The 19487-nt window shown below is 31.9% G+C and overlaps 1 protein-coding gene and 1 non-coding gene across 4 annotated transcripts in view; one reads left to right on the plus strand and one right to left on the minus strand.

Moving 5' to 3' along the window:
• The window catches only part of LOC106661176, an 80286-nt gene that overhangs the window by 7669 nt on the left and 53130 nt on the right, over window positions 1-19487 (plus strand). Inside the window, exons 1-2 of one of the 3 annotated variants that reach the window (XM_014384418.2) lie at window positions 2442-2616; window positions 15128-15262. In XM_014384418.2, the coding sequence (XP_014239904.1) occupies window positions 2583-2616; window positions 15128-15262 (169 nt within the window). In that variant the 5' untranslated portion in view covers window positions 2442-2582. Of the gene's footprint in view, window positions 1-2441; window positions 2617-15127; window positions 15263-19487 lie in introns of those variants that run through there. The other 2 variants (XM_014384419.1, XM_014384420.2) reach the window with 2 other exon arrangements.
• On the minus strand, window positions 8379-8452 carry Trnai-aau. The gene has a single exon. It is a non-coding gene; the product is annotated as a tRNA-Ile (tRNA).

The raw sequence follows: 19487 nt of genomic DNA on the forward strand, positions 1-19487 counted from the left end.
TTATCGCAAAATTTGTAGCGGACGCGTTTCTGCTGTGATCGTGGCTTGTCGAAAAAAGCACGCTTTCAACGCGATCTGCATTTCCGGGTCGACGAAATGGCGGATTTCGTCAGCAGTAAAGTTTTGAAATGTGAATCTTTACGGCCGTTTTGTCAAATGTGGGATGATAGGAGAAAACCGAAGGACTTGGCTCATTTCAATGGGCGACTCGTTGCAAAATAATTGACCTCGGCTCCGTAACTTTCAGTGACAGTGTCAATTTTCTCACAGTACATACACGTATTAAAAACCCTGAATAATTAATGACCTAATGTAATGCTACACGGAAAAAAATATACTCCGTTTTTTGGAATAGGTATGGATTTAATATTACTAGTTAAACTGACAGGCAATAAATTCCACCCAATTGTAATATAACTTGATTGGTATATATTAATCAAAGTTTCACATATTTTAACGATTGATAATTGAGTCTTTGGCTAAAAAATAAAAAAAAGTAAATTGCTAAGGATAATGAAAAAAAGACGGACATATAAACTTTGTTTTAATTTTGTTTTCGATTTTTAATTAACATTTCAATATCGTGTATTTCCTCCTCTTGCCTTAACGATATCTCGAAGACGCCTCGCCATACTTTTTACAAGTCTGGAAATGTCTGGAGGTTAGTCCATTCTTCACGAAGAGTCCTTTCAAGATTGTGGAGTTTATCAGGAAGTGATGGACGTTCTTTTGAGGTTATCCCATAAATCTTCGATGGGGTTCAAGTCTGAAGAACGGGCTGGCCAGGCTAAGACGCCTCGGTATACTTTCTACCTGTCTGGAAGAGTCTCTTTGCTGGAGGTTAGCCCATTCTTCACGAAGAGTCCTTTCAAGATCGTGGAGTGAATCAGGAAGTTGAGTACAGGGGGCTATCTCACGATTTTAAGCTAGTTTAACTACAAAAATTCACTTTGAGTATTCCCTTAAAAAGTTAGTGGAGAAGTATGGTTTATATACTCTAACTCATCTAAATCTGGACAATTGCACAGAGAATATTTTGCAGAGAGAATTTACATTATAAGAACGGGGGCGGAGGCTTCATTGTTAGACAGCTGGTCATACCATTGGTTTCACCCGGTGCAGATTTTTTAGCTCCTCTTTTTCTTTTTCTGTACTTCCCGTCCTCCCACAACTGGTCCAAAAATAACTCTCAGAATCTTCCTCTCCCTGCAGTTTAGCCTCGGTCTTCCATTTTTTCCACAGCGGTCATGGTCCAGGTCTCTGATCCATACAACAACAATGTTCTGATGATGTTTTATATATGGCGGCCTTTACTTTTCTGGATACATTTCTATTGCAAGCGAATGCTGACAAAACTATTTCCTGCTGCAAATCACGCATTTGATGTCCTGTCCCACTTCGTTCTTTTTATGTATCAAACTATCAACCCCAGATACTTAAACTCACTCACAGATTTGAAGTGGCTATCCCCAACCTGCAAGTCCCCTAACCTGAAGCCCGAACTCTGCCCCCCCCACTTTTAATTCTATATAGACTGATTTAAGCGCACCCGCACCCGCACCCGCTATGAGGGGTCATCATCACAAGTACTATAGTTATGTTTGAAAACATTCCTCCGAGATTTATTGTTATTTTTCTCAAGGCCAGAACGAAAACCGAGTTAAATAGAACTGGTGACAGCGGTTCCCCCTGTATCAAACCTATACCTACGAGGAATTCCTGCGATATCTCTTCTTACACCACCACTCTTGCCAAGGTATCACACAGTGTCATTCTCACTCTCTTACCTAATTACTTTACTGGTATTTGTAGCTCAACTAACCCTTTACTCAAGCCCTTTCGGGGTACTAATCCGTATGTCATCTTAAAATGCACATATAGCTGATGTAAACCCGCATTACGACATTCCCTAGAAAATCAGGTCACATTTTAACAATCCAGTATATAAAGTATACTTACCCTAGAACTGGAGAATTTCACTGCATAGTTTGATTACATTAGAACATAGAAGGAAGAGCTTGTAAAAATGGGCAAAACTTGCTGAAAAAATAGAAAGGCCAAAATTAGAACTTTATTTATGAATATAGACCAAAACTGAAATCTCATTTATAAATTATATAATTATTATAAAAATTAGACATATTTACTGCATTTTCGAAATAAAATTCAACGATTGGAAACTTCTGGTTCCTACTAGAAGTTTCCAAAGGTTAAACTTTATTCAGGGCTAAACCAATAAAAAAAGCTGACACCTGATCCTGTATGATTAATTTTAGTAGTATGCATTTACAATTAAATCCCTAAGAGTTTAAACGATTCACAATTTGATAATGATATGAAATTAATAAAACGGTATACTATAGTGGTTTTCCTCCTTTTTTCTAAGAATAGCCGGATGACTCTGGAAGACGGAAATTGCCGGTGCATCCCCGGCCAGCAAGTGTCTTCGTGAAGGTTAAGACCCGTTAGTTGATTGGCTCGAAGATGTAGGTCATCGGGTTAGCTGGAGGGCGGCTCTCTTCGAATCCGCCAGTCGACGCTTAACTCTGTCGAAGAACGCATGTGCCTTTCACCAGCTCAACATGAAATGGGATTTATTTTTTCTACTCCTCATGAGTGAGTTATTTTATTATATTAAACAGTGTGTTGGGTTCAATAGCATAACATGAAAACGGGCCTTGTTCGGTTTTTTTGTGTATATAAATTTTTCATTTTTTTCTTATCTTTCTAATTTAATTTTTAGTTAAAAATATAAGTAATAACTCTATGGGCTTGATTTTTTATGGCTCGAAGAAACACTTTTTTTATTTTTAAACGTCGCTTTCAATCAGTTTCAACCATAAAAATTCGTTTTTTGAAACGTCCGACTTCTAGAATGAATCAATTCGTATAGGGCAAGTGCAAAAGCTTTTCATACACTTCCGACGACTCGGTTGAGGCCGATAGACGACCCAGCTACCAGCTGGACAACTCTCTCCCGGATCCGGCCAGTTTACCAATTTTACATTTTTCCGTTTTCCACTATTTGACTTGGCAAACCTTTCGAAACTGAATGCTGGAACTGATTTCGGCATAATTCCCACTGGTCGTCATACCGGTTTACGACTATGTCCATTTGACGTTTCCTCGGTAAAAACGAGAATCCATCACGTCTTCAGTAGAAAAAAAAATACAAAACCAAAAATGTTTATTTATTACAACCATAAAGTTCCTTTAAAATAATAACAATAATATTAATTATAATACATACCAAATATGAACTAGGTTCAAATGTATTATTTTCTTGCCAGAAGAAAAAAATGCCCATTGCCAGGACGATTGGCAGGACTAATTTGCTAAATTTACTACGACGACTAACTGGAGCCGAAATTTGAAAAGTCAGAAAATAAAAAAAATTACTCATATGTGCATAATTAATACGTAGAAACAAAACTGATTATCATATAACTGATTTAGACTGCAGATCACATAAAAAATTATATTAACTTTGAACATTATTATTTGATCCATATCGCCTAGTATCATATAAAATTTAATTTTATTTAAAAAATGTCAACTTTAAATTACTTCGACCTGTATAACATTTCGCTTTGTTGATCTGATTTGACATCACGTTTTGATGAACTGGATTAACAGAAAAATTTTTTGTGGCGACTTTTGTGTTTTGTTACTACATTTTTTAAAATCGATAGGTCCATGTTTATTACATGATGTTTGAAGTCATTTTAGAAATAATTATAATTTTTACTTATTCTTTCTCTTTCTTTTTCTGTAAAACGTAGGTATAAATATATATACAATTATTATTATTACTAATGTATATTACTATTTCTTTCAAAGTTGGATTGTTTACATAGATATAGACCGCCACATTTCTTTGTTTTTATTGTAAGAAGAAAATTCTTGGAGATTAGTTTCTATCCTTTTGATTGATTCTAACTATACTTGCCTTAAAAATTCACGAAAAAAAAACTATATTTTTATTTAATATTTATTAATTGGATAAAAATTGTAGGATACATTGCTCGTGCACAGAAAAACACAGACACACACAAAGAGATTCGATAAAAAATCAGGGATAAGGCAAATTTGTAACAAAGAAAAACACTCAGTTCCTTGAAACTTTTGGATGATTATCCCCCTTTATCAGAACTTAGTAGCTATTTCTATTTACGGTATATACGGTTAAAAAATATATTTTTTTTGCGGAAAATTATGGCTTCTACCATAATGAATTTATGAGTTTAGTTTACAAAGCAAAGCTACGGAAATGGGATCATCGATTTTATTAATGAAACATTCTTTGGTGATTCTTGGTCGAAAAATATTATATACATGTCCGAGCGTTTTAGCCAATGGGTACTGGAAGGGAAGAAAAAAATATTTTAATTAATTTACATAGTTTTTAAAATATGTTTTTCTGCCTTTGTTGTATATATATTTCAGTGTTATTATGTATAATTGGATTTATTTATTTATTTTTTTAATCAAGGAAGAAAATATTCTGCAAGATATGAAAAGTTACAAAAACAAAAGTGCGTTTCCAGTAAAGTAGCAACACTCCATTATTCGGGGTTCGATTATCCTGGAATGCAATTATCCGGGTCCCAGGTCTCCATATATTTGTACTATGTATACACTTTGTATACACCGGTATATATTCCGTGTAAAAACAAATCACTATGATTCGGACTATAGACTTTAGTATCGCTGTGTCAACGTTACTGTGCAGTCTGTTTGGAAAAATATTTTCAATTTTTTGAAAAAAAAAAAGCTTAATCAAAACTTATTCCGTTAGGTACATATTAATAAAAGTAGTATACACGTGTATTATTAAATAACCTTTTGATTAACTAATTAAAAAAATAAATTCTATTATCCAAGGTTTTTGATGTTTCCATGGACCGACCCCCTTCACCCAAATAATGTGGGTTTTACTTGATCAAAAAATTTTGTTTTTGAAAAAAAAAAAAAAACAGATTTGTTTGGAGCACCCTTGAAAGCCAAAAAATACAAAATTTTATGGTAAACAAAAAATATAACTTTTTTTGCTAGATAAACTGTTCGATGTGTCACGTTAACTTTTCCGGTGTTCTGTTGTTTCATTAATTTAATTTGGATAACTCCTCTGGATTTTATTTGTCAAAATTAATTGTACTTGTTATATAAGGTTTTATAAGTTTTATAAGTTGTAGAATAAGACCTTAGATCTTAGATAAAAAGTGTAAACAATTAAAACAGTTAATTAATTATTGACTACTATGACTACTAAATACATATATGGGTTCAGCTTATGTCAACAATATTAAAGAACATAAAGGGTGGTACAATCATATCAAGATAATTTTAAAACCACATGCTAAGGAGTAATCATTATAGAGGTAACATAATACAAGTAGTAAGAGTAGACACTCAGATAAATAGCATTACGTGTTAAATAAATAGAAATTGCAACTAAAGAAAAAGTGACCAATATTAACAGATTATGGTTTGATGTTTAAAAGATTTAAACTAAAGTTTACTTAAAAACAAAACAGACAGAAAAGGTAAAAAACAAATTTGCACAGGATTCACTTTTTCGCTTTGTACAATTAATAATTTATATTTATTATGATTAAAGTATACTTGAAAGTTAATGATAAAACGTCGACATGAAAATTACAGAAAATCAAAGATTAAATACATATTTTAAAAATAAATTAATAAAATTAAGAATTGGCATGGTGATTTGCATGATGCTGATGTAGCCAAGTGATTCTTGTTAATTGTCACAAATCGTTCATTGTTAGAATATTCACAGGTCAGTTTTCCTTCCCAAGATTAACGTTTATTAATTTGTAATATAAAATGTTAACTTGCAAGCATCTGGTATAAACGAATAATATCTCAAGAGAAGAAATAGTCGTAATAAAGTATCAAAACCATGATTTAAATTTTATTCAAATTTAAGAGAAATAAAATAATGGGAAATGGTAAACTATTGTATTTTGCAAAAGATCCGCCTAATTAATAATTTATATGAATATAAACGATAAGAATTTTGACAGGAAAATACATTTATTTGATCGTTTTGTATATAAAGGTTTTAAACATAAATAAATAAAATTGAGATTTAAGATCAAATGCAATATATGCAGTAAGTTAATATACTCAGGGTTTTTCTTTACAAGCTTAATAAAAACCTATCGATAAAAATAATAATTAATTGGAATAATTAATATGGTCGATTATGACCACTAAGCAAATATGGATTAATTAAATAATTAATAAATAATCTTAAGTTCATCATTGTGGGTAAAAATATTTGAATATTTTAAAAATTTCTACTTCAGTTAGCTCATTTTTAAATTGTTCAGTGTTGCTAAGATTAACTTAACCAGTTGCTAAATAGTGTGGTATGTATGTCAAATATTTTATTTAATGCCCGTTTACTCACATTTCATTTGTAAATAAAACGTGTTTTTCTTTAGCAGCCAACTCGTTTCTTTTTACGTTTTGGCCAAAAAAACATTTTACAGGATTTTTGGATCAATGGTGACATTTAAAACGGGCATTAGTGATGATGGCGACATATCACACGTACTTGATACCGATCTAATACTAGTAGAATTCGAAAGTGAAACGGTTCCAAAAGCCTTTCTTTATCCCAGATTTGACTCACGAATAGTTTGCACGGACTTTCGCTGTGGTCTCCGCGTAAAAACAGACGCGCTGCCTGGACCTGGTGTATTTTTTACCTCCAGCCTTTTCACCCGGGTTCGGAAAGAGCAAGGTTGACCTACACGAAAACCAAGGTGTTCGTCCTGTAACAGGTTGAACCAATGTCAATTGGGAGAAAACAGCAGACTTTCTTTTGTGATATCAACAAATAGCGCATCATTTCAGAATCAATAGAGCCATTGCAATCCTGTTGATATTCAAGAAATGTTACATAGGAAATTCCTTAGGTTTATGATTTTTCGGTTTATCTGCACCTGAACCATTTCCCTCTTTCTTGAGTTGATGGCATAATTCCCCATTCACGCTTTAAACGTAAATACTAATACCAGCTATCATATCGGAATGTAAATCTACCGTTTAAAGATAGTTTACTATTGGCCAACAAAGAACCGCTAATGGATCGTTCATTTAGAAAGCGTGTCTTGCAACAAACGAGCACGGTTAAATTTGTTTATTGAGTTAATTACGAACGTATGACGATGATTGTTATAATCCTTTGCAATTACGAACAATTGCAAAACCTATTTTCAGTTCTCACGAACCAACAACGAAACCGAGTTGGTTCAAAAATTTTAGCATGTATGACAATAAATAAAACAAAACTTACAGTGTATGTTTTCCCTGAAGGTTTTTTGTCAAGGGATTGCGCTTATACGGAATTATCGCTTGTTAATTTTGCATTCTTTAAAGCTTTAAAATATTTTAATGAAAGCCATATTGTCTTGCTTACTGTCAAATTCTTGTGTTGCAAAAGGTAATTCTACGTTACACAAGAGGAAACTTTGACCCAATAATTGAAACGCCTCGGTTTCTTGTTAGTTTTTGCTTGTGTAGGTTAAATTGGTCAATTATGATTGATCTACCGAAAAAATAATAGACTAGTCAGCTGAGTAATTACGTTTTATTGTTCATGTTGTGTGCGTAGGTTAGATTTTCAGTTAAGATTGACATACTGAGGAAATATCTCATTAGTCAGATGAAGAGTAATATTTTCTTTTTCATTGGTTTCTGTATAGGCTAGATCTATCAGTTAAGATCGATATATTGAAGAAATATTAGACTAGGTTTGCTGAATAATCATGCTCTATTGTTCATTGTGCCTGTAAACATTAGATCTGTCAGTTAAGATTGATATACGGAAGAAATATTAGATTAGCTTTGCTGAAATTCCTTGACGTCTGTTTTGGTTAGATTTGTCATTTGAGATTGATGTCAGATGGAGTGCAATGTATTCTTATATATATGTCTGTATAGGTTACATCTGTGAGTTAAGACTGATATACTGCAGAATCTTTTTATGTAAGGTAGTGGTTGAAATGAAAAAGCTAGTGTCACGAGCGGGATTCGAACCCAAGACCTTCGGCTCAATACGCCTCTGCTCTAACCACTTGAGCTATCGTGACTTCGATCCAATCGGACACCAACTTCCCAACCCAACATACAACCTTTCGAATTTTCCCTCCTTTTTGCCATTTTTCAAATGTGTAATCAGGATTCGATTCTCGGCGACATATGAAGTGGCCACGGAGATCTGTTAATGAAGATATACTTTGTTTTACTTATTAAATCCATTATATTTCTTGGTTAGATTGACTAAATAACTTCCTTCGATTAATTAATCTTTTTGTGTAAGGTAGTGGTAGAAATGAAAAAGCTAGTGTCACGAGCGGGATTCGAACCCACGACCTTCGGCTCATTACGCCGCAGCTCTAACCACTTGAGCTATTGTGACTTCGAAGATGGGGAGTTGGTGTCCGAGTGGATCGAAGTCAAATATAAGGGATACTGCAGAATATCAGACTAGTTTAGCTGAAAAATCATATTTCTGGTTTCTTGTCGTCTGTTTAGGTTAGATTTGTCATTTTAGATTGAGCAATGTATTCTATACATTTCTGTCTGTGTAGGTTAGTATTAATTAATTGAGTACCGAAGAAATATACTTTGGTTAAATGGACAGCAATGCTTGGTAGGCTTACTTTTAGAAACTTAAAAAAAATGTAACTACGGATAAATGAACCAAGCAGCTGGGGAAGTTTTACTGAATTAATTTGAAAATGAAAGTATACACAGTCGAAGACTTTTTTTAAATCTAGTAAAATCATACCGGTGTGCTATCCTAAGTTCAAGTTATGAGCGATTGCATCGGAGAAAGACACGATCTAATATCTAATTGGTTTTTAGTTTTAGATATTTTGTTACAAATTTCCATTTAAGTGCAAACTGATTCTTGTGAACAACCCTCTCAACTTATTCGATATTACGATCCTATACATATTTTACTTGGTTTTTTGGTTCTGTCGCTATTTTTTAATTGTGTGTGTTAATATTTTTGTTTTTAAATTAATATTTTACAACTTTAAAAAATATGTGAAATGTGATCAGACAATTACAGCTACGAGCTATCTTCGAAAAAAAACAACATAATTTTTCCTTTACACAAAAATTATCATACGTAACTCGTTTGGATCCTTGTTTAATAGAAATAATTTTAAAAACACAATCTTAAATACAATCGTTTAATAAATAATTTCTTCAGTGATTATTCAATTTTGAAGAGGAAAATTAGGTAATCACAGATTACTTTTTAATTCAAATCTTGGGCAATTTAATGAACAAAATAAATAAGTACGGTTTTCTCTCGCAGAATATAAATTAACTTATATATTTCATCTATTATTACTAACTTCAATTAATTAATATTTATGTAAGGTATTGGTTGAAAAGTCAGTGTCACGAGCGGGATTCGAACCCATGACCTTTGGCTCAATACGCCGCTGCTCTAACCACTTCAGCTATCGTGACTCGAAGATGGGGAGTTGGTGTCAGAGAGGATCGAAGTCAAATATAATGGATACTGCAGATTATCAGACTAATTACCTGAAAAATCATATTTCTTGTTGTCTGTTTAAGTAGATTTGTCATTTGAAATTGATGTCAGATGAAGTGCAATGTATTCTATACATTTCTGTCTGTGCAGGTTAGATCTGTGAGTTAAGATGGAAATGAAGAAATTTTTAACATTTTTTATCAAGTTATTCTTAATGATTAATTAATTGAGTACCGAAGAAATATACTTTGGTTAAATGGACAGCAATGCTTTCTTGTTCATTGTCGTCTGTGTATGTTAGATTTGTTAGATTGGATGACTAAATAAATTGCAAATCGGGTGAACAATACTTTTTCCTTTGTTGTTTTTGCAATAAGTATGGTCTACTGATTATATTTCGTACCATAACATAACCATAATATTTTTACCTCTAACTAGATATTTTTTTTACCGTGGTTTTATAATAAATGGGAATTTTAATGAGTTTTAAGTGGTCAATATTGTACGGTTCCTAGTAACAAGAAGTGCACAGTTCCTTTTTTTAGAAAATACAAATACTCTATTACGTTTATATGCATTTAGAGAGTATCAATGGCAATTTATATCTAGCAATGTGAGCAGGTTGTCGTTATAAAGGCCCGTTTGATAAAAATTAATCGACAGTTCTTAGGAGAAAGAGAAATTAAAAGGAGAAAGAAGGCCGACCTTCTTTGAGACATATCGGTAGTTGAACCTTTCTTTGTTCCGTTCCCCGTGCGATGAGTTGAACTTGACTCCCGCCGTCTTGAGTTGCCAGCCTTGAATTGCAATAAGGTCAAACAACATGCAACACAACAAAAGTTGACGGTGGACTTTAATCGATTTGAGTAATATTTGAAAATTTGGGCACAATTTGTTTAAAAAAAGAAACAAAAATGAATCCGAACACAACTGTGTTCTAAGTTATTTTCCATTGAAACAAATCATTCTGAAATTCAAAAGCATAAAGTATCCGCTGATATGATGAGGTCGCGAACATGAAATTTTTGTCGCGTCACCATCGAAATATGGGGTCTGACCGTGACAAATTCTACAATGTCAGGACTTCCATTTATTTTTAGTTCAGATTCCATTTCTATAGATGCCCAAGGTCAGTCTAGTTTTCTTTCAGCTCGCAAAATTTGGTGAAATTGGCCGTTTTGTTCCCGGAAGAACGACGAAAAACAAATTTATATTGGTGTGATTTCTGTCTTTTGAATAGTACGATTTTACTGATATGGAAAGACGACGAAAAATTAAAAAATAAAAAATAAACAAAAAATATGAATTGATGTATTGGATCTTCTTGAGGTCATTTAAATTGTAAAATGCAAAAAATAAATACATCAATTTAAAACTACGGAGGTCGATCACTATCAACTAGAAAAATATGAATGTAGATTTCATCCAAAAGTAATGTCGGTACTCTCGCTTTTTTATTTCCCCAAAGCGGGTTTTGGCGAATGTAGTGAAGTACCAACCGGCAATTTTTTCAGCGTCACCTACTAAATTTGGTCTTTCATCGAGGACTCCATTTTTGCAGATGTTCATAACAACAATATCATTGTTAACAATTATGTATACAGGGTGGCCTTTTTAGAACCCGACTGAATTTCTCTTAGACTAGCGACGCTATAAAAAGAAATATAGTGTTTAATATTTTTTATCTAGTTTCAAATTTTTACTTTTTTGTAGAAAAATTATATAGAGTACTTCAGGCCCAATTCAACTTCAAAGTTTCAAATACGACCCTACACATCCTGAGACATCATTTTAAACGATGTTTTGCTGAATACAATGGTGCAATCGGATGTGCAATAGGTCAACAAATGGCAAACTTGTGACAAAAAGTTTGAAAAAACAAAACAGACATTTGGTTTGCTATTTATTAATCACATTACATGTTCGAACTGCCTGCCTTGCGTAAATATGCAAAGATTTGCTCTTTTTAACCGGTGGTCAGAGCGATAGTGGTAGTGTAGCGGCGTATCTAGCCGTAGGTCCTGGGTTCGAATCCCGCTCGTGACACTGACTTTTTTTATCTCAACTAAAAACCTTAATTAATTGAAAGATATTAATTGGTCAAGCGGACCATGAAAACTAGTGAATCTTTTTTTTTTTTTAAATAATATATATTTATTTTATTTATTGCTATCTGTACATAATATACATTGAGCAAATAGTTAGTTATAAACTAGTCCGACAGACCTGTCAGACCAGAAGGCAGTGAGGAGAGAAACCAACTTTTATTTAATTGGGGGGGGGGAGTAAAAGTTAATTTGGTGGGTTAGATAGAAGGTCACGAGGCCATCGTCGTTTTAAACGGCGTGGAGGATTGTAAGGGTGAGATGTTGAGGAAAGAGTTAGGGCTAAAGGGTTAGGATGGAGGGAGAGTTTAGAGTGAAAAGTGAAGAAGCGTGTATGGATAAGATCTTTCACGAAAGGGATTTTAAGATCTTTATGGATCGTNGTGGATAAGGATTCAAGGTATGACTGGAACTGGGATGAACGGTATTTGGATAATTCGAGTTTCAAAACATAGGTGAGACGGTTAAATGTTACTTTATCAGAGGGGTAACGATGGCGTTGCCATCGCAACCTTGCTCTTCGTTTGGAGGTTATAAGTTTACGAATATATTCGGGAAGATGACAAGACACTCAACAATTCGCAAAGAGGAATTCGGATATTGGTAAAAATACATCTCGTCGAAATTACGATGCCGGTTTCTTGGTGATAGAACAGCTACTGATCCGTATCTCCTCATATTGCAACATGAATAAATGTTTTGTGGTTTACTCTGGTGCGATCAGGAAATTTCTGGGAGTAAAATTCCACTGCACAACCACCTCCATACCACCACTATCAATAAATCAGTCGTACATATCAACTAGCTGTTGATCGGAAAAATGTGCTCTTCGGTTGATGTTAAATGGAATACTGAATATACGAATAGGTACTATTGTAAAATTTATTTACTTCCAAAAATTAAGATTTGCTCCCATAGTGCGGGTTTGACAAAAAATAATAGAATGTAAACAATAAAAGCCAATAATGTTTATTTTAGTTATAAAGCAATTTATTGAAATTAACAATGAAACAAACGAAGTGCGTTTTTTCAAACTTTTTACCATAACTGTGTCATTTTTTGACTCATTTAAAATCCGATTGCACGATTGTTTTCAGCGTAAAAACCCCTTTAAAATGATATGTCAGGATGTATAGGGTCATATATAAAATTTTGAAGTTGAACTCTCAAAAAAAGGTAAACATTTGAAACTTGAATAAAAATATTAAACATGTATTTTTTGCCATTTTGATAGCGTCATTGGTTCAAGGAAAATTCAACTGGGCCATCGAAAAAGGACACCCTGTATATATGTATTAATTTTATACAATTATCAGAACATAATATATGAGAAAATGAAAGAAGTTCTAGTGAAAATTATGAAATCGGAATGCATTAAAATATTTCGTAACACTGAAGTACTATGAGCCTTACGTTTTTTAAACTTTTCTTTGATTTTTCGTTTGTTTCTTTATCAATAAAAGATTTATTATAAGATCGTGTATTCATGATATACAGAAATATTGTTGAACTGACACTAGGTCACTTGTTGGGTCCGTCTACACTCGCGAGTTTCGATGTCAATCAAATGCATTTTGGCATTCCGCCATCCTCCGGAGGAACACTAAGTACCGGTTCGACTTGTCGAGATCACTGACCAACATTCACCAACAACTTTATTTAAATTAAATTAATTCGAATAGTATGACCATTGGTTGGAAGTTTATTACCAATTATATAAATAAAAAATATAAAATATTAATCGACGACTATGGTTTGGAATATAAACATGTAAAGTAAAAGTCCTGTGTTTAAAATAATTAGGTCTTAAAATGAATTACGACCATAAAAGCCTTACGCCCATATTGTTTGAAATTAATGAACATGTGCTAAAATGAAATGTGTCTGCTAAAATACCTGGTTTAGCCAATTGCTGCGATAAATGATATGTAAATAGATGTTAAATCTTTGTCTGATAGTTGATTGGTCGGATGTAGCATATAATTGAATATTTTTATTGTCTTATTATAGAACTCATTACCTGCATCTTATGTTCTGTTTAACACCATTATTGTTTTGTGTAATGCTTGGGCTTTCCCCTAAACCATTTTATGTTTACTGCATATTTGAAGATAAATTGCTTATTATATTTAATGCAGACTATGTGAAAAAAGTACAATAATGTCTTGGAGCCAGCCGTGTAAATAAATACTGTACATAAAAAATTATATGCAGTAAAATTCATACAAACATACATTTAATTGTAATTGTAATTAAAGGATTAAATTCAGGAAGTTTACTTTACATGATTTTACTTATAACATCTAATTTTTTATTGCTTAATGGAAGGGTTAATTTGTTAAATTTGAAGTTAAAAAGGCTAATTTGAAATTGAAAAAAAAACTTTCAAGTTAAAAAAGGTTAAATTGAAATTAAAAATAATTATTTCGAAGGCAAAAGCTATAAGTAAAGTATAGGCCTAAAAGTCGAGTTAGGTCAAACCCATATATAATTTTATTGAAGGTAATTGGCCAACCTGGGCTTTGTTGTTTGAGTTAAAAATTAGACAATCATGGCATTTTTTACGTCGGAATTTTCGGATATCGGCTCAATCCACCTTTATATACCACCATAAAGTGCGACAATTTTCAATTAAGGAAATTTTCATCGATAAAGATAAATAACTCACAGTTCTAAAAATTGTTGTTTTTCAGTATTCATAAATTGTCTCCTATCTGTACAAAAATCGCAATATGCCGCATCCATTATTTTTCAGACATATCAGCGTAAACAGTTTATATAAATCTTGAAACCTAAAAGATGCAAGAAAACAACTTATTTATGGAATCTGAAAAGCAATTTTCAATATGAAATGATTGCAATTTAACAAAATCAAGAAATAAAACAAAACTAATTTAAGATTCTGCATTAAACAACAATAAACTTTAAGAATTTCTATACACCAAAAGCACTGTAATAAGTTCTCAAAGCTGCTAAGTTCTGCCTTGATTTTTGCCAAAATTAATTGTAAATGTCAGAAAATAATAATTTATAATATAAAAATAGCGTTTATAAAATTTATATATTTAATAATTTGTTTATTCTATTGTAAATTCATTCTGTTATAATAACAAAATTATTGTATTTTTATAACGTTGGATATTTCAAGATGCATTCGTTTCGCACCTTCGTAAACCTTTGAGCTTTCTATTTGAAAGACTGGTTTGGATTCTATTATGTGTTAATTTATCCCAATTTCGACATTGGCTGGCTTCGAGTGTATTAATGTTAGTGTAATGATGTTAAGCCTAAAATGTTGATGAATGCAACATCGACCGATCCATTAGGGTCGATTTCCAAACGGGTTCTTGTCGCAACGGTCATGTACCAGTTTACAAATTAAAAAATAACAACGGCGTTTCAGAAAGCGAATTTTCTCACACGGCTCTGGCTCTTCTTTCCCTTTTTCTTTTTCTTCTATTTCCTACTTTTTCAGTGATGGACGTCGGTTGGGTGAGAGGCACCTGTGTCTTTAACTCTGACTTTGGCTTCACGCTCAACTGTAACTTCAAGAAAAGCAGCATTCTCAGGGTGAGAAACTTAGGCGGAGTCAAAGGATACGTTGGCCTTGGTAAATATGTAAATACTTCTCTAAACTCCCTGAAAAATCAATTGTATGCATGACATTATTGTGTTGATTTTATATACAACCCTCGCATGTATTTCTTTGTAGTTATACCTTTATTAGAACTGTTGTTTTAACATTAACAATAACTCTTGTCTACTATTTTTGCAAAAGGGCTTTAAAAATATGACTAAAATTAAAGAATCTTATTTAATCTCTTCTGTTTTAGACATTTAACCTAAAAGAATAATCTGCATTATCTTTCAGGAAGAAAAATTTATTTAAATTTATTTTCCATTGAATTTAGTAAAACAATAAAAAGTAAAATCTCTCAAAATTCTCTACATTTTTCTCTCTCAACATAGCCAACAAACAGAACAAAAAATAGCAAAAAAGCTTCAGAAATTCGTTATTATTGCGAATCCATCAAAGTTTACGTTTATTTATTTACTTGTTTTCACTTTGTGATAATTATCTTTTAAATTTGCACCAATTTATTTACTGTTAGTTCAAGAAAATAATTAGATTTAAGAAACATTCGTTTATTTGTTTCATTGAGTAACTACCTGTTTTCATCATGGGGAATATAGTGTTCTTTTGTTCCAGTTTTCACTTGTTTTAATGTCCTCAAAATACATTTTGCATACAAAAACAACCTAAATTATAGTTTTATCACGTCATAAATATTCAGCCATGTATCAATTCATTAAAGTGAAATTTTTTAAACTCGAAAGTCGATGGTATCGACATGACCTCTGACCCTTATTCATATGTACCTGTAATGATTCCGACACGACGATGACATTTTGATTAGATGCAAAATGATTTTTAGTCTTTCTTTGAATACAGGAAATTTTAGATAGGCCCTTGTACAATGGGCTTTGTTTAAATTTTGTGCAACAGAAAGCAAATTTTTGTTCTCAAAGTGAAGAAATAAAGTTACGTTCTTACTTGTTTCTCTAGTAGAAAGATTTTTGAAAGTCCTTCGAGGCTCTAAAAACTTTTTTTTGTTATTGTTTTTAAAGCATAGAAGGTTAAGATTTGTCGTCTGATGTAGTTGTCGGTAGAAATTACTCTCTGCCTTAATCTTGTACAGCAGCACTATTTTTTACCATCAAATGATCTGGTTGCTTACCAAATTTCTCTTTTATCATATTTTCATTATCTTGATTTCTACGGAGGTTTGTTCTGTATTATGATGATTTAACCAAACATTTTTTTTAAAGTAAAGTTGTATTGTTTCGAGTTTTCTAATAAAATTGTCAAGAAAATATATTTGAACTTTTATAAAATGTTCTGAGCCTTTATTAGGGTGCTAGTTCATATATAAATACTTCATAATCATATTTCGAGATAAGGAATCAAATTTCTAAACGTACGGTGGATTGATCATCAAAGTGCCAGGAAGAAAACTTCATTTAAATTTTCAAATGTAGGTCTATTTTCTTTGATTTATTTGTTTCTTATGTGATCGACACTTTTATCAAACTAGCATTACGGCAAAAACCGTTTCCAATTATTTCAATAAAGTCTGAAGATTTATATGTCAATATAAAGAAATAACTTTTAATTATGATGAATTAAGCGTTACAAATAATTTCTGTTTAATCTTTCATGAATTGAAATAACTGGTAACAATGCAGCGGCAAATTATTAAGACGTAATGAAATTCTCAAGGGATTTTTATTGGTTCAAACCGCCTGTATTGGTTACAGATTACTTTGATAGATTTATTTAAATATATACTTCTACGTAAAAGAATATCGTCGTTCTTTTTTTTTAACTCTGTTCCATTTTTCTGAATGTGGTTTTGTCAATCATAGTACATTAGAATCGATTAAGACCTGAAATTTCCGATTCGAACGAAAGATTATTATTATCAAAATCAAAGTGTTGTCCCGTGAACAGAAATCAATATTTCAGGAGATTATCCTACATGTCAGCATCAAAACTAAAAAGCCCCTGCTGTCCAAAGACTTATATTCGATCGTATTCAAGATATTTCACCTTTCTTACTTTAAGTTAAGTTACTTCAACCTTTCACAATTTTATTCCATAAAATTCCCAAAATCTCATAAAATGTTAATCTTATGTTAATTCACTTAGAAGATAAACTTTTACAGGTTTCTTTTACTGGTATATATGACGCTCACAGAAAAGTTGCCCCTACGACTGAGCATGCTTTTCTAGAAGATTTAGAAAATAATGCATTAATCGAGAGGATGGACATTTTGAACATTTAATTTAATTTTTAGGTTGAGAAGCTTTTCGTTTTTTCTTATGTTCAATTTCGTACCAAATTGGTAGTCTTGTTTGACTACTTTGTATTATTTTCATTATTTTTTAATAGAAATTTCAAAATATTTTTTTAAAAACAGTTTGTAACCAAAAAAGCAATTAAATATTAATTTTTACATTAGTAACAACTCACCTCGAAAAGTTTATCTTCCAAGCGATTTTGTAAGTTTGCTTAAGTTTAAAATAGAAAACAAAATGAATCTCATAAGGTTTTTATTTTTTTCACTGATGCAATCAAATGTTCGATAAGCTTAAACTTTTATGAGGACTTAACGGAATAAAGTTGTGAGATGTTCAAGAAACCAGAAAAGGAAATATCTTGAATATATCTGAATACCAGACTTTGGACAATAGAGACATTTTAGTCCTATTGACATGCAGAATAACGTCATGAAGTATTGTCGTTCACAGGTAACCCTGTACCTTTTTTTGAAAAAAAAGAAACAAAATTCTTATTTGATTTTGAATTTACAATTAGAAGTTCTTTTTTTCTCCTTCATTTATACTATTTTATACTACTCATTCATACTACTAGTATATATACATACGATGTGTTGTCCTGGAATGAGTCGACTCCCAAAAAATATGTAATTTTCAAAAATATTTAATGTACAATTTAAAAAAAAAATAGTACTAGACCTTGGAAAATTTCAGAAAATTTGGGCTCAAATATACACCACGTTGAAATTTCAAATGTAAACAATGTGAATTTTACATGATTGAAAAGCTGAAAGGCGTTTTTCGATATATGAAAAGTGACTTAATAACATTTGAATATTTTCTTCAGTAGTTGTAATTAAATGTGTGGTGATTAGTGACCGTTAGTCGATGATTATTCAGAAATCGTGAGATGCGGTCTGGTGTGATGTAGGTTTCAGAAAAACATTTTCTTTGTCGTGCCAACGTTTCGATCTTTATTGTGACCATCTTCAGGGCCTGGGGTTTACGAACATTGTTTAAATTTAACAGAAATATGTAGGATGTGGAAAAAAGTGAATTTATACAATAAAAAAAATATTTTCTATATTCAATCAAAGTATTTCTACTCACTCAAAGTGTTTGTTTTCTGCGTACTTTGATTGAATATAAAAAAAAATATTTTTTGTATTGTATAAATTAACTTTTCTCCACACCCTACATGTTTTTGTTAAATTTAAACAATGTTTGTAAATCATAAAAACATTTTCCTTATCGGGCCAACGTTTCGATCTTTATTGAGATCATCTTTAGAGCCTGGGATTTACAAACATTGTTTAAATTTAACAAATACATGTAGGATGTGGAAAAAAGTGAATTTATACAATGCAAAAAATATATTTTTTATATTCAATCAAAGTATTTCTACTCACTCAAAGTGTTTGTTTTCTGCGTTGCCGCTGCATAAACATAAAACAGCAATATCTCACTGGTACTCTCAACACGAGACGCAAGAATGGCACAATTACGCAAAAAACAAACACTTTGAGCCCTGAAGATGATCTCAATAAAGATCGAAACGTTGGCCCGATAAGGAAAATGTTTTTCTGAAACCTACATCACACCAGACCGCATCTAACGATTTCTGAACAATCGTTGTAATTAAAATAAATTGGGGATGTTCATCGAAAATTTTGGATTGTTCTTATAAGTAATAATCGTATAAGTAATAAATATGAAATAAGCCCTGTACATTTATTTATTTTGCATTTTTTCCAAAAATCTGTTATATTGTTTTTGAAGAGGCAAAACGCCTACTCATTATAACAAGGCTGGAGTGACATATTGGCGTCATACTTTGCATTTTGTAGAAGTGTGTTGACTTATCAAACAATGCTAGTTGTTTGGTTTTATCACTTTGTTTGTTTACTAAATCCTAACTTTTCTTCAAGAAAGGAGCTGTTTCTTTAGTATTCTCTAATATGTTATAAATTCATCATAAGTTAGAATTTTGTTT

This window comes from Cimex lectularius, unplaced genomic scaffold (assembly GCF_000648675.2).
Source record: "Cimex lectularius strain Harlan isolate CLEC.00 unplaced genomic scaffold, Clec_2.1 scaffold39, whole genome shotgun sequence".
In the NCBI taxonomy this organism is placed as follows: domain Eukaryota; kingdom Metazoa; phylum Arthropoda; class Insecta; order Hemiptera; family Cimicidae; genus Cimex; species Cimex lectularius.